The 15,081-nt window shown below is 51.1% G+C and overlaps 2 protein-coding genes and 1 long non-coding RNA gene across 3 annotated transcripts in view; all 3 read left to right on the top strand.

Moving 5' to 3' along the window:
- The window catches only part of LOC118792335 (T-lymphoma invasion and metastasis-inducing protein 2-like), a 52,783-nt gene extending 49,639 nt beyond the window's left edge, over nt 1-3,144 (top strand). Inside the window, exons 21-27 of the mRNA XM_036550167.1 lie at nt 140-258; nt 443-551; nt 1,072-1,130; nt 1,268-1,373; nt 1,550-1,637; nt 2,212-2,354; nt 2,681-3,144. Of these exons, the coding sequence (XP_036406060.1) occupies nt 140-258; nt 443-551; nt 1,072-1,130; nt 1,268-1,373; nt 1,550-1,637; nt 2,212-2,354; nt 2,681-3,144 (1,088 nt within the window). The remainder of the gene's footprint in view (nt 1-139; nt 259-442; nt 552-1,071; nt 1,131-1,267; nt 1,374-1,549; nt 1,638-2,211; nt 2,355-2,680) is intronic.
- Nucleotides 3,145-6,132: 2,988 nt separating this feature from the next.
- LOC118791798 lies at nt 6,133-12,528 on the top strand. The gene is made up of 3 exons (XR_005005571.1): nt 6,133-6,848; nt 11,945-11,999; nt 12,138-12,528. It is a non-coding gene; the product is annotated as an uncharacterized LOC118791798 (long non-coding RNA).
- Nucleotides 12,529-12,643: 115 nt separating this feature from the next.
- On the top strand, nt 12,644-14,328 carry LOC118791794 (claudin-20). The gene has a single exon (XM_036549244.1). The coding sequence runs from the start codon at nt 12,644-12,646 to the stop codon at nt 13,433-13,435; it is 792 nt and encodes a 263-aa protein (XP_036405137.1). The 3' UTR covers nt 13,436-14,328.
- Nucleotides 14,329-15,081: the final 753 nt, after the last annotated feature.

Here is a 15,081-nt window from a genome sequence, read left to right as displayed (position 1 = left end):
CACCCCCGAAGTAATGACTCAGTAATTCCCTTCCGCAAGCCATCACTGTAAAAGAGAATTGATTTTCTGCCCTACCTGGTAAAGTAAAGGTTAAATAGGCACACACACAGATACTCTGACATACCCACCTTGTCCACAGAGGCCCTGAAGGCCATGGAGAAGGTGGCCAGCCACATCAACGAGATGCAGAAGATCTATGAGGACTATGGCACGGTGTTTGACCAGCTGGTGTCGGAGCAGAGCGGAGCCGAGAAGGAGGTACCCTGACCCCTCTTTAACCATCACCTGAACTGAACCCCCGAAACTGTCAGCCATCAGATCCGGGGTTAATCCCCGATCAGACAAACAGCACGGCCCCCGAGAGTCTCCACAGGTACCCGGGAGCAGTGGGCCTTTTAGGGAAGCTCTGTGAGAAACCTGTCCCCCTCTCCCCCCCCTGCAGGTCACAGAGATCTCCATGGGAGAATTCCTCCTGCATTCCTCTGTGGTCTGGCTCAACCCCCTCCCTGCGCTGGGCCGAATGAGGAAGGATCCCGAGCTCACGGTGTTCGGTGAGTGCAGGCCCCAGGGGGATGATGGGAAATGGAACCGCGCCACACTGGCTGCCAGGAGGGCTTTGTGCCCATTACTACAGCACAGAGCGAGGGGTGAGGCCAGCGCTTATTTTAGAGGCTGTAACCTGGATCCCAGTCAAGCTCCACATGCAGGAGCCTGAGAGCAGATGGCACGGATTCACTCACAGATGCACCGCCTTTTCACGGCTAGCGTAGCCACGTTCTGCTGCTGTAACTCCGATACGCTCACAGATGCACCGCCTTTTCACGGCTAGCGTAGCCACGTTCTGCTGCCGTAACTCCGATACGCTCACAGATGCACCGCCTTTTCACGGCTAGCGTAGCTACGTTCTGCTGCCGTAACTCCGATACGCTCACAGATGCACCGCCTTTTCACGGCTAGCGTAGCTACGTTCTGCTGCCGTAACTCCGATACGCTCACAGATGCACCGCCTTTTCACGGCTAGCGTAGCCACATTGTGCTGCTGTAACTGACCCTGGCACCTCTCCCCCACAGTGTTCAAGAGAGCCGTGATACTGGTGTACCGGGAGAGCAACAAGATGAAGAAGAAGATGGTGAGTCCTTCCCTCATTACCCAGCATTCCTCTGGAGACACCACCCTGTTGTCACACTCAGAATCTTAATGTGTATTCCCTTTCCCCGTGCGTGTGTGTGTGTGTGTGTGTGTGTGTGTGTGTGTGTGTGTGTGAAGCAGGCTTCCACACGATCGGCCTATTCCCATGGCGACCTGGATCCCTTCAAATTCCGTTGGCTGATCCCCCTGTCAGCCCTACAGGTGCGATTGGGTAACAGCACAGGTGAGTATATCTGTAAACCCCGCCCCTTTCAGCAAACACTCACAGTCAGTGTCCCCATCACTCCTCCCCTTTCAGCAAATGCTCAGTCAGTGTTCCTATAACCCCGCCCCTTTCAGCGAGCGCTCACAGTCAGTGGTCGGTTTGAAACAGACTCCTCCCTCTCCCCCCTGTTGCAGGAGCAGAGAGTAACTGCACCTGGGAGCTGGTCCACACCAAGTCTGAAGTGGAGGGCCGACCGGAGACTGTGTTCCAGCTGTGCAGCAGGTGAGAGAGGCTGCAGAATGTGCTTGTATGCCAGCATGTCGGCCTTTGAGGAGAATCAGCAGGAGTATCAGCACAGCAAAGCTCCTTCTCGTGTATGAGAGCACCAGCGCTGTGTTAACCTGCCTTTTTACCCCTCTGTTAACGCCTCTGTGTGCACCACTGCTGTGTATAAAATCACAATGTGTAACACTGCTGTGTGTAACATCATTGTGTGAGTAGTAGTATTGTGTGTGTAACATCACTGTGTGTAACATCACAGTTTGTAATGCTGATGTGTGTAACACTGCTGCGTAACACTGCTGTGTGTAACATCACTGTGTGTAACATCACGGTTTGTAACGCTAATGTGTGTAACATCACTGTGTGTGTAACCCTGTTGTGTATAACCCTGTTGTGTGTAACCCTGCTGTGTGTAACCCTGCTGTGTGTAACCCTGCTGTGTGTAACATCACTGTGTGTGTAACGCTGCTGTGTGTAACGCTGCTGTGTGTAACCCCGCTGTGTGTAACCCCGCTGTGTGTAACGCTGCTGTGTGTAACGCTGCTGTGTGTAACGCTGCTCTGTATCTCCGCAGCCTCCCGGAAAGCAAGGCCAGCATGGTGAGGGTGATCCGCTCCCTCCTGAGGGACAGCGTGAAGAGGAACGTCCCGGCAGAGCGGGGGTACAGGGAGCGGCTGCCCCCCCCACGGGGCGCAGCGTACACCTCCGTCAGGACAGGTGAGTGCGGCTGCGCCTCACAGACGCCCCCCCCCCCCTCACAGACAGGCAGCGTGGCGTCTGTATCTGCATATGCAAACACACAACCTATAGCTGATATTTTCCCAAAGAGAGACCACTGTTTAGGGTGACTTCGGCAAAGCCGATCCAGGCTGCGTGCCTTCAGAGAGGCTGTAACAGAAGATTACTGTACAGCAGCTGTAGCCCACAGCCTCCTTCCCAGACGCAGGTCCTGATGAGAGTGAGCAGTTTGCAGCTGGTGTGGGTCAGTGTGAGTGCTCAGCTGACGGCCGGTGCAGAATCAGAGAGACTGTGTGTGATTGCAGGCTCATCCCGGACCGCCTGGCTGAGCAAGCAGCCGTCTCCCACCCGCTCCTCCCACGCGGACACACCCAAAGGCGGCCCGCCCGACTCTGACGAGGGCAGCCTGACCGGCAGCAGCTGTCACCCCGGAGACGACGCTGTCCCCGCCGGTCTCCCGGGACGATCGGGGGGAGAGGACGATGAGGCCAACGCCATCGAGGCCCTGCTCCAGAGGCTGCAGATCACAGAGGCGCGGCCGGACACTCCGCAGGGGCAGCCGAAAGCGGGCAGCTCACGGCCGGGCCCCGGGACAGCAGGGCGGAGGAACAGCAGCCCCAGCGGCAGCCAGGAGGGGGCGCCACACGACGACGGCCCCTACGTGGACCTCAACACGCTGCTGGGAAGGGACTTCAGCGTGCAGAGCCTGGCTTCTGTGGTCAATGAGGAGTGCTTCTTTAACACGGCCGAGAGCATGCCAGGCCTATAGGAGCGCACCCGGGGGGGGTGTCGGAGGGGGGGGGGGGGGTGAAGGCTGACAGCCACCCTAACACCCCCCACCCCTCCCCTTACAGACCCTTCAAACACTTCAAACAGGCCAGCTTCCGGTGCAGTCGCAGGGAGTGTGCCGCTCGGACGCTCCTCTTCCGGGTCTTTCCTCCCACTGATCCAGCGAGGCCCTCAGAAACGCCGAATCTGCATGGCTCGACCCCTGTGAGCTCAGCACACACACTTATTGGCTGGTTGCGGAGGGGTTTGAGGGTTGACAGGAATGGCCTCCATTTTGTAAAGCTACAGGAAGCACATTCATCTTCCAGGACTCTGCCTTGCCACGCACTGTGCACTATTTGCCTACATTTTTAACATATCCTGTTTTTATTTTTTCCCAAGGGCTTTTTTTATTTATTGATAGGTATATTTTTTATTAACTTAGGAAGAAAGCAAGTGTTAGACTCAGATTTCCTGAGTAAAAATAATAATTAAAAAAACATTGAATTATTTGATGTAACATATTTACTGTTTAAAACTTTGTCTAAACAATATTGGAATATTGTTTTCATACGGTCTGATTATGTTTTGCTTTTGATATTCAGAGACATTGCTCATTTGAAGCAAAATGATGATGTAAAATAGCTATTCAGTTTGGTGAAGGAAAAAAGCTCTTTCAGGGTAACGAACTTTAATGTATCTTTCTTTTAAAATGAAGGATAAAGTGTATGTTGTATTTTTTCCAAAATGACTGTACTGTAAGTTAATTCCAGTATATTTGGTATTATTTAGTAATGGAACGTTGTACAGGTAAAATGTAAAAATCTGTATGGATTCCGCATTCTTTACTGCTTTCTGCTTTCTCTTCGGAAACCTCACTGTAAACTTGCCTTTAAAGCTAGCATACCAATGAATGTGAATGTCCCTTTTTATTTATTTTAATCTCTTTTTTTATTAATAATTTTATGAATAAATTTGCAATCTGTAAGCTGTTGTACATGGATTTTTAACGGTGGTGGAATGACTGTTGCCTCAGGTGTTTAAAGTATCAGTTCATATTCTGCAAATGATTTGCCTGTAAACTGATGGGTGTCACTCCCACAGAGGTGAGATCCACATCATGACGTTTACGTTTCTTTCCAACACCGTACTTGTCCAAAAGCAGTAGAATACACCCGAATTGAATTACATTGCCGTTTTTTGTCTTAATCTTTTAAAAAAATATTTTCCTTACACAAGAAGAAAACAGCATTTTGGCGGTTTGTGTGGACTATTCTCACGTGAATTGAAACTTGTAATATGAGGATTATCTAATGTGGACAGTTTTCTTTGAATGTATCAGATTTCAGACCTCTGCTGTGCATGTTTTAGAAACACAAACCTGAAGCACTGCCCCTAACCCTACCTGAATACTAATGTACAGGAATTACACCTGAACGCCCTGCCATACCTGGCTATAGAGCGTAAAGGGCAGGGCACACAGCTCAATGCGGTGTCATGCCTTCCCACTGCTCTTGTGTAGGGATGTGTGTGAGTTTGGTACCTGACTGCAAGCTCACACTCACACTGAGGCGAGTCCTGGGATTCTCATCAGGCATGCAAACAGAATACCGGCTCTGCAGTGGTGCCCAGCTCCTATACGAGTCATAATTACTGCCTTTTTCTCCCAGCCACAGTAGTTATCTGGGCTTGAGAGCAATCATGGAGGTTTGTGTTTGTGGGGGTGTGTTTTGGCAGTGAGCGAGACGCGTTCATTTCTCTGAAAAAAAGGCTGAAAAAAACAAATTACGTGCCTAATGATAAGGGAAGAAGGTGAAATCGAAGGAGAGGAGAAATGACTGCTGTCCCTCTGTCGCCTGTTCTGTGCAACTTGAGGACATTTGCGACACCTTCATTCACCAGCGTGACAGACTGCAGGGACTCTCTCTACCCAGAGGGAGAAGCACACCGCACACACACACCCACACACACACACACACATTCACAAATACACACACACACCCACACACACACACACATTCATGTTCACATATACAGACACTTATGCACTACATAGACACACATACACACACACCCACCACATACACATACATACATATCACAAAACAAACATGCACCCACACATCACACCCACCCACGCACTCTTTCATACCCCCCCCCCCACACACACACCCAACGCACACACTCACACTTGCCCTCTAGATAAAAACACATACAAAGGCATACAGACGCAGTGTGTGTGTGTGTGTGTGTGTGTGTGTGGGTGTGTGCGTGCGTGAGTGAGTGCGTGTGACAGGGCACAGGCAAGGACTCAGGCGCGGACCACAAGAACTCCAGAGTCCAGGCGTTTATTAACGAAATCGCAGAACACGCAGGCAGTCCAAAACAGGCAGGGTCAAAATACCAGGAAGGCAGTCCAAACACAGACAGGAATCAAAGCCGGGGACAGGCAGGGTCGATTCGGGGAATAGCGATCAGGCAGAAAACACGGCAGGAACGAGACAGGTAAAGGCACACTGCAACGAACTGGCAACAAGACAGAGACAAGCAGGGTAGATATAGGGCTGGGCTGATGAGGAGATGGGAAGCAGGTGTGTAAGCAGGCAGGAGGGGATGATCGGGTGGGCGGAGACAGGGCGGAGAGTGGGGCAGGGCTAGAACACAAGGAAAACAAAAGCACATGGACAGGGAAAAACAAAACACAATAGCTAGGGGGCGGGAGCACTGACAGCGTGTGCGTGTGCGAGTGTGAGTGTGTGTGTGTGTATGTGTGTGTGTGTGAGTGTGCATGTATGTGTGTGTGTGTGTGTGTGTGTGTGTGTGTGTGTGTGTGTGTAAGGCAGTTGGTGGGACTGGGCTGAAGTGGGTTTCTGATTTAAAAAAAATAAAAAAGCGGCGCAACATGTGATGGCAAGCCAGTTCTGGTTGCCACAGTAACGGGTTTGCGGAGGACCATAAAAGCAGCCCCTTCAGACAGGAGCAGCGCAGCGCGAGGCTGGTGTTCCCGTCAGACACTGCACACACGCCGCCTGCATGGAGCAGCCGCGATGCAGCACCGCGCCGAGCCTCAGCGCAGAGACGCGCCGAGCCGCGGGAGCACAGCACCAGACGCAGGGCAGGGCCGTCCGGAACCCGCTTCCTTCCTCTGGGTGAACTCCTGTTTCCATTCTGCCACCCGCCCGCCCCGTCAGCGCTAAGCTAATCTGACAAACTGTTGAAGTAATAATCGCGCCAGACCCAGCTGAGCCTGGTTCCTCCCCCCACGGCTCCTCGCCTTTACCTCCCTGCTCCTCCTCTTCCTCTCCACTTTGGGTTGTAAAGGGATTTGCACGCAACAAAAGGACCTCCACAGCACAAACCAGGACTGTGTCTCCTTCTGCACAGAGCTCCCAGGAGCTCCAGCACACAGACTGGAGACTGGAAGCAGACCTACAGCACACAGACGCGGGTTTGGATTGTTGCTCTGACACACAGACCCGGACCCGGGATTGGACCTACAGCACACAGACCCGGAGCCGGGATTGGACCTACAGCACACAGACCTGAAGCCGGGATTGGACCTACAGCACACAGACCCGGAGCCGGGATTGGACCTACAGCACACAGATCCGGAGCCGGGATTGGACCTACAGAGCAGCTCAGGGACACACAGAGACACCGGCTGTGAAGTTTATGGAATTTTCTGCACTCAACCTGCAGTACCAGGTAGGTATCACTCCAGCTTTACCTGCCCTAGGGAAACGACAAGACCGAGTCTGACCCACCATTCAAGTACATGCACACACACACACACACCACATACACACACACAGCTCAAACACAGCATAAACCACACACACACACATACATACACACACACACAAACACACACAGCACAAACCCAGCACACAGCACACACACACACAGAAGGGAGCAGGGGAGTAGATCAGGGTATGTCCAGATTGCTCCATTTCACCAGCAGCAAGCAGGACAGTCTGCAATCAGGTGCAGTGAGGTACTCCAGCTCTACCTGCCACAGTTCAGGGGCACGCAAACTTTCTAAAGTGTACGTGTGAGGTAAAGTGTGTCTGAAGAGCTAAACTGCTTTGTCTTCTTGAGTTTAGAGAGTGGACTATTAGGGGCAGTGGTGTATGTAGAGGTTATGGGTCATGTGGTACCTTTACATTCAAGTCCAAATCGAGCAGCGTGATAAATGTCTGCAAAGCAATTACGAACTAATGTAGCCGTAATGCAATGGTCTAGCACTCTCCTTATGATTAGATATGTACAGGTCAGTTATAAAACTATTTCAGCCTTCATCTTAGCGTGTGTTGCCGGTTCAGCTGGAGCGGGAGCATGTTCTGTGCGGAGACGCACACGCGGCTTCCAGCACTTGCTGTTTTAACTCCCGTGATGGATCTGAATCAATACCGGGAAGGGAACCGGGCTTAAACACAGTGTGGGCTGTCAGTGCATTGAGATTGGTGACAGGAATGATCATCACAGGACCTATAACCAGAGCTAGGTTAACATTCAGTCACCGAACAGCCCACATAAATCGTACGGAAAAAGCTTGCTTCAGGAATATCCATTCGCTGTCTGTCCTTACGAACCTGTGCATGGACGCGTCGTCGTTTTTTTATTCTTGTGATGGAAAGATTCGCTTTTGAAATACACTTATGAAATAGCAGGGTGGCCAACACTATTGACAAGCAATAGTAAAGAATGCCTCTCATTCCCTACCCGGGGAGTAATGAGGCTATTTCTTTTCTGCGGCTCTTCACGATTTAAGAGGATAGGCGCCAGTATATCTTCCTCGGGCAATACTTTTCCAGGCACCGGGAGGTACAGAGCGCCTAATGTTCTCATTCATTACTGACTGCCACCCGGCCTCTCATGGCGCGTTCCTGTAATTCACCCGAATTCGCCATTTATCCAACTCCGGGAAAAACCTCAGTAATGTTGCAACGGCCGCCTGTTTCATCTCTAACCTTTAAAGCGTTTAAACTCAGCCCTGGCCGCACAACAAGCAATTCAAGTCGTAGTCCTTGAACATCAATAACGAATATGAGGAAGTGGTGCTGTGTAACATTACTTAACACAACCATTTTCTCGATATATTTATCTTAACAAAATGTTATGCAAGTTATACAAACGTAATACAGAATTTAAATGATTGCGCTCATTGCATGACTGATCTGATTAAACGGTTCCCTCGGTCTTCTGAGTCTTCTGACCCCCGCATTCAGTCCGCAACCCCTCTCCCAGGCTCGCTTTAAATGATGGCTGAGCAAACATATCATGAGAGAGTTTTATAGCCTTGTATGAACATGTCTTTTAAGAGGGAACGACAAGCACAACATTACCCCTAATGAGCTCCAGATGAATCCCCAACTCCAAATTGCCTGCTTATATAAGCATTTTTATTCAAACTAATAAAAATTCTTCAGATATCTGGTTTATTTTAATCCTCTTTTTTTCTTTAGAAAGAAAGACTTTGAACCTCTCCTGAACACTTTGGACCTGCACTTGCATGTTAATATGCTCACGATTCTGAATATTTCCCTTGGTAATGACCCTTGCATCCTCTCCCATCTCTCCCCCACACTGATCACCTGTGCAGGGGCTTCCTCCACACACTGGTGCTCTGAAGGAGATCTACAGGCAGAAATATGTAAGCACAGCTTTAATCTTTAATGAAACCACCTCTACCGAAGCCAGTGTAGTCCTCCAGATTCATTCCATCTATTTCATCCTGAGGCTCATTTCAGCTGAAATCCTCCTGTCACACATACATATGCATCTACGCAGCCAGTGTACATACTTACATATCTGTCCAGCTCAGTAATTTGCCTACCCTCCTAGCCTTCACTGTCCAGCACCACTCAGCTGCACAGCAGAGTGTGAAATCTCTTGTTTGCTGTAATATTAAAAAGCTGAGACAGGAGACCATAAATATCTTTCTGCTGTGCTTCATGTCCATTTCATGGCGATGGGTTAAAAGAGCCAGAGAGGACAGGTGGAGGACTCAGTGAATCTGCTGAATCGGTGTGCTGCGTAGCCACAGCGGCTTCACCCCTGGTGGTGTGAGTGCATTACGGACAGCAGCACCTACCAGGCCGGAGCTTCACTCAGGGGGATGAGCACTACTGCTGGTCACAGGATGGCACCAAAGTGCAGGCCGCCGCCGCCTCCACAACCGCGGTCCTGGGGGAGCGTCTTACTTCCCACGCTCCCGAAAGCTTGCCCTCGGCAAACTGTGCCCCCGATACAGTGTTCTCATCTCACGACACCGGGGCGGGGGGGGGGTGTGTGTGTCTGTCCTGGGAATATTTTTTCCCTTCACTGAAGACTTTCTTAACTGCTAGCGGTTTTCAGGAAAACAACTGCTACGCATACAAGTGCAGCCAGAAGATGATGACGAAGAACTATACTGCGTTAAGTTGCAGTGCATTGAAAATACGCTTATAAGTGGCATTAGGTTAACAAAATTTTGTGCTGTGTGCTGTGACTCTGATATCAGCTTTCTGAATAAGAGAACAATCACATAAATTTCTGTAATGTTATTCATGTTTATGTACTGTCAGAGCATTGCTGCATGTAAATTTCACCTCCCTTGTCTAAATACTGCAGCTTTCATAGCTTTTACAGCTTTCAGACAACAGCACATAAAACACACTCGGAGCAATTCTATGGCTGTGAATAGCAAGTGGCTTTGCACCAAACCGAGAGGACAAATTACACCTAATTCTATTAAAAATGCAGTAATACAAAGCGACAAATCAAAATAATTGCCTATAAAAATGCCTCCTTTGGGAAGTGGGAGGGCTGTGTGTCTATTCATGGGTGAGAGAGCTAACGGGCGCGGCGTTGAACTGGCCTGCCACGTCCTTTCACATCACAGGCAAACACACTGACGTTCCCCCTGTCCATGTTAACTGCATTGTTAATACACTTCCTACAGAGCTGTCCTAGCATTGCACACACACACTCACAGCCTTACACACTCACACACACACACACACACACAACTTCACACACTCACACATTCGCAACCCCACACACACTCACACTCACAGCCTTACACACTCATACACACACACAACTTCACACACTCACACATCCGCAACCCCACACACACTCACACTCACAGCCTTACACACTCACACACACACTCAAAACTTCACACACTCACACTCACAGCCTTACACACTCACACTCACACACACACTCAAAACTTCACACACTCACACTCACAGCCTTACACACTCACACACACACACACTCAAAACTTCACACACTCACAACCTCATGTGCTCTAATGCTGACACACACAGACACATGGACAAACGCACACAAACACACACTCATGAACTCACAAGTATACACATAGACATAAACATACAAGCACATACCTCTACACATACACATGTTCGCCCTCATATGAACACAGACACTGTAAAGCACCATAGGGATGTGTCAGTCTGAATGTCAGCCGTCTCTCCCAGGTGTTAATGCTTCATGTTTCATTGGGGTCGACCCATTTCATGCCTCTGCCTGCAGGAATCAGTCCCCTGAGACTTCATTTCATTTCTTGAGAAATAGCAGAGAGAGAGCCATTTGCCTCAAGGACAGGGATTTAATTAGAACTGTGATCTGTCCTCTAATGAGGGGCCGGATTGTCGTTAATGACGATGGCGGTATTTATATCCGCGGGTGCGTAAATTTATAGGGCGCTCTCGTCCCCAGCGGGGCAGGTGCGTCTGACGCGGACTGCGTAACGGGACACAGTCGGGCAGGGGATAGGACTCTCTCTTCATCTGACAGGACGTTTCCACAACACACGTCTGCTTTTTCTCTCTCATTTCGCCTCCTATTGTCATTCATGAGTCTGGCCCGCCAATCTGACCCCCCCCCCAAAACCAACACCCCCCCACGCTCTCTTCACTGCAGAGGGGGAAGGGGGGAGGTTTGTGGAGGCCTGGGAAGGGGTGAAAGGGTGGCAGCTGTGCATTTCAGCTCCTGATAAGACCCCCCTTCATGTTCCTGTTGAGAGAGAGCCTCATTTCTGTTAGACAGCAGAGTAGCAGCTGTAGAGAGGTGGGTTTTTAGGGTCACACACAGTGAAGTGAATTACGCCGAGCGCAGGCTGAGGAGCTCGGCGTTTTGCTAAATCCTCTTTCCTAGATGTGGAAACTGCACAGTGAGAGACGCCCTGCCCTGCCGGCCTCGCTGACTGCAATGGATTTCTGCTGTCGTGGAATGCCACCTTTTCACTGCCCCTGTTACACAGAAGGAGGGGGAGTTCCGGAGGCCAGTTTATCAGCTTCAGCTCTGCAGCTGGGGGGGGGGCTGCAGAATGGGGGGTTTGCTATCAGCTGGCGTAAATTATCACTGTGTGCTCAGTGGTTTCTCTGAAAAAAAAATCTGCATCAATTACAGATAATATTCTCTCGTTTGAAGTTTTCCCAGTGGACAGAACAAATAGTAGCATCTCTCAGAGACTGGGAGTTAGCAGCAGCAGCAGCAGGGATGTGCTCCTAAGCCATGAAGCATGAAATAAAGCCCTCTCTGCAGCTCCGAGCCAGCGGGAGCAAACCACGGCCGCTCTGTCTGCCGCTCCAATGTACTGTTGCTAAGGAAATGGATGATACAGATGGAACTGTGTGGCTACATTCTCAACTCTGCCAATCTGTGTTTCTCTCTGTGTGCATGTATGTCTGTGTGCGTGTGTGTGTGTGTGTGTGTGTGTGTGTGTGTGTGTGTGTGTGTGTGTGTGTGTGTGTGTGTGTGTATGTGTGTATGTGTGTGTGTGTATTCAGAAATCACTGCAAACAACCCGGAGTGCCACCAAGCATTCCCTGCACCAGCTGCAAGGTAAGAAATTTATTTGCTTTTTCCAATTCTTTCCCTTCAGCTGTGTGCTTTTTTCTCTGTCTGTGCTTGAAAGAAGGCAAAGGCAGAGTCAGGGGCATCTACTGAAGTCTTAATATATACCACACTGTTCTCCTACAGATAAGAGCTGGAGATTGTCTGAAATGCCCTGTGCATATCTGAGCAGAGCGTTTCTGCAGAGCCTTCACCTGTAGCCGCTGCTGTGAGGTGAGCCGTGAGGGAAAAGACCCCTGCACAGGAGAGCCCTGCAGCTTTAAGCATACACTCTGAGCCTCACAGACGCCACACACCCGCTGCTCCTCGCCAGGGGCTGTTTCACGGAGCTGGGACGGGTGGTTGGAGCTCGCAGGCGAACCGAGAGTGCGCTCCTCGCACCTGCTGACGAGCGCCGTGGCAACCGATGACTCTGCGGTGACTCTGCGGTCACGTTCCGGTGGCGTTCCGGGTGACCGGCTCTGGCTCCCCTGACGTGTCGCCCGTCACGCTCGGCTACGCGCTCGCTCACCTCTGCGTCCGCTCCGGCGTCTCCTGCAGGGGGAACACACTGTCGGGCAGCGCGTCGGACGGGACGGAGCAGCGAGGACCCTGCAGGAGGTGAGGGGGCGCGGCGGGGGGGGCGGGGCGGCATGGCGTCGGCCGGGATGCAGATCCTGGCCTTTGTGCTGGCGCTGCTTGGCGTGTTCGGCGCCACGGTGGCCACGCTGCTGCCCAACTGGAAGGTGAGCGCGGACGTGGGCTCCAACATCATCACAGCCATCTCACAGATGCAGGGGCTGTGGATGGACTGCACCTGGTACAGCACCGGCATGTTCAGCTGCACCCTCAAATACTCGGTGCTGTCGCTGCCAGCGTACCTGCAGACGGCCCGCACCACCATGGTGCTGTCCTGCGTGCTGGCCGCCCTCGGCCTCTGCCTCGCCTCGCTGGGCCTCAAGTGCACCCGCTGGGGGGGCGGGAGGCGGGCGAAGGGGCGCACGGCCGTGGCCAGCGGGGTGTGCTTCGTCCTGGCTGGGGTCCTCTGCCTTATTCCTGCGTCCTGGTTCACCAACGAGGTCATCACCAGCTTCCTGGACTCCAGCGTGCCCGAGAGCAGCAAGTTCGAGCCGGGCGGGGCGGTGTACGTGGCCTTCGTGTCCGCGGGGTTCCTCTTCGCCGGGGGGTCCATCTTCTGCACGTCCTGCCCGGGGAAGCGGGACGGCCCCCCAGAGCTGATCTTCTCCTCCCCAGACAAACTGCAGCAGCAGCAGCAGCTGCGCCAGGAGCAGCTGCACCCAGATCAGCCGCAGACACACCCCGAGCAGCTGCACACAGAGCAGCTCCACCACGACCCGCTGCACCAGGATCAGCAGTACGCCGGCCCCCTGCAGCCTCCTGCCCCGGACAGCAGGGCCGGGTACAGCCTGCAGGACTATGTGTAGCCCTCGGCTCCGCTCGGGAGGACGGCTGAGGTCAGCAGATCTGCGGTGCTGAGAGGCCGGAAGAGCACTAACGACAGAAATGACAGTAATGACCTCTTCTCTCATTCAGTTTCTGCCAGAGCGACTAATGATGTGACTGTCCCAACGACACGGAACATGTCAGAGATAGATTACGAATGCTAAACCCTTTGTATCAAGGACTGTGGAAAAAGGAAGGTTTCATCGTAACACATATCCAGGATTGTGAGAGCATTCTGTCGAGAATGGATTACAGTGATTACAGGAAAGCATTATTTCATTTTACTTTCCAAGGATTTGGAATAAAAATGCAGTTATTCAGCAGCTAACGATCATTTAACAATGATGTAAGCTCTCCTTCATGCAAGTAGGCAATACATCCTAGCAAGGCAATATATGGAGGCTGTACAACATGAGATTTTATAGTTTTAAACCATCTGCTAGTATTTGTAGTTCTGAATAATGACTTTAAATCTTATTTTGGTAGCAAATAGAGTAATGAATATTCTGTGACCGCATGCTGTCTGAAGCATGTTACTAAGGCAGAGGAATGCCTGGTAGGGCTGAAACACAGCTACCAAGCTCTGCACTTATAGCTGTAGTTTACCGCAAAAACTGTTCGATAATGAAAAGCCAATAATAAATAAAAGGGGATGCATATCTGGAGACGTATTCACAACAAATATCTGAAAGTGGAATTCCTTTTCCTGTAGGTTGTAGATCAGGACGCGGTTGTGCCAGGGAGACGGTCTGATAAAACAGCACTCTTCTTCCCTCTTCTGTCCCATTGAGTTTCCTTAATGTGCCAGGCGCTTTGTGCACGCTTATTTTCTCATTTCATGCACGAGCGCGCACACACACACACACGTACACACACACACACACACGCATACACACACACACACACACACACGCACACACACACACACACACACACGCACACACACGCACACACACACACACACACACACGCACACACACACACGCACACACGCACACACACACACACACACACGCACACACGCACACACACACACGCACACACACGCACACACACACACACACGCACACGCACACGCGCACACGCACACACACACATACACGCACACGCACACGCACACGCACACACACGCACACGCACACGCGCACACGCACACACACACATACACGCACACACACACAGACACACGCACACAAACGCGCTGTACAATGTGCTTTTCCTTTGTGATGTCGCCATCCTTAGCGCCGTGGTAACGGGATCCGGTATCCAAGCTTCTTTTTTGTGTGTATCCGTGTGTCAGTGCTGAGGAGGGGCGAGGGGGGACTGCAGTCGCCCTCCAGCAACAGCCAATCAGCACAGACTTTGCTGAAAGGAACCTTCCTCTCACACATCAGTCACAAATTATAAAATATATTTTACAAACATGGCTATTCTCCTGGAAAGGTATAGTGAATTTACATGCAAGATCACTGAAAAGGTTTTCTTTAGGTTGTTTTTTTAGCATGACTTGGACTCAGCTATTGCATTTTGCTCATTTCAGTAAGAGTGCATGCCAAAGACCTGGGGACTGCTTTGTGACATCATCGTCCATATGTTGCATATTTGTGTCAGCACGTTGACTTCCGAC

This window comes from Megalops cyprinoides, chromosome 17, assembly GCF_013368585.1.
Source record: "Megalops cyprinoides isolate fMegCyp1 chromosome 17, fMegCyp1.pri, whole genome shotgun sequence".
Classification (NCBI taxonomy): domain Eukaryota; kingdom Metazoa; phylum Chordata; class Actinopteri; order Elopiformes; family Megalopidae; genus Megalops; species Megalops cyprinoides.
The sequence above is the reverse complement of the archived record's forward strand: the minus strand, read 5'-3'. Positions and strand labels throughout refer to the sequence as shown.

Coding starts and splice junctions, on each gene's coding strand:
- LOC118791794 (XM_036549244.1), top strand. CDS start 12,644: ATGGCGTCGGCCGGGATGCAGATCCTGGCCTTTGTGCTGGCGCTGCTT.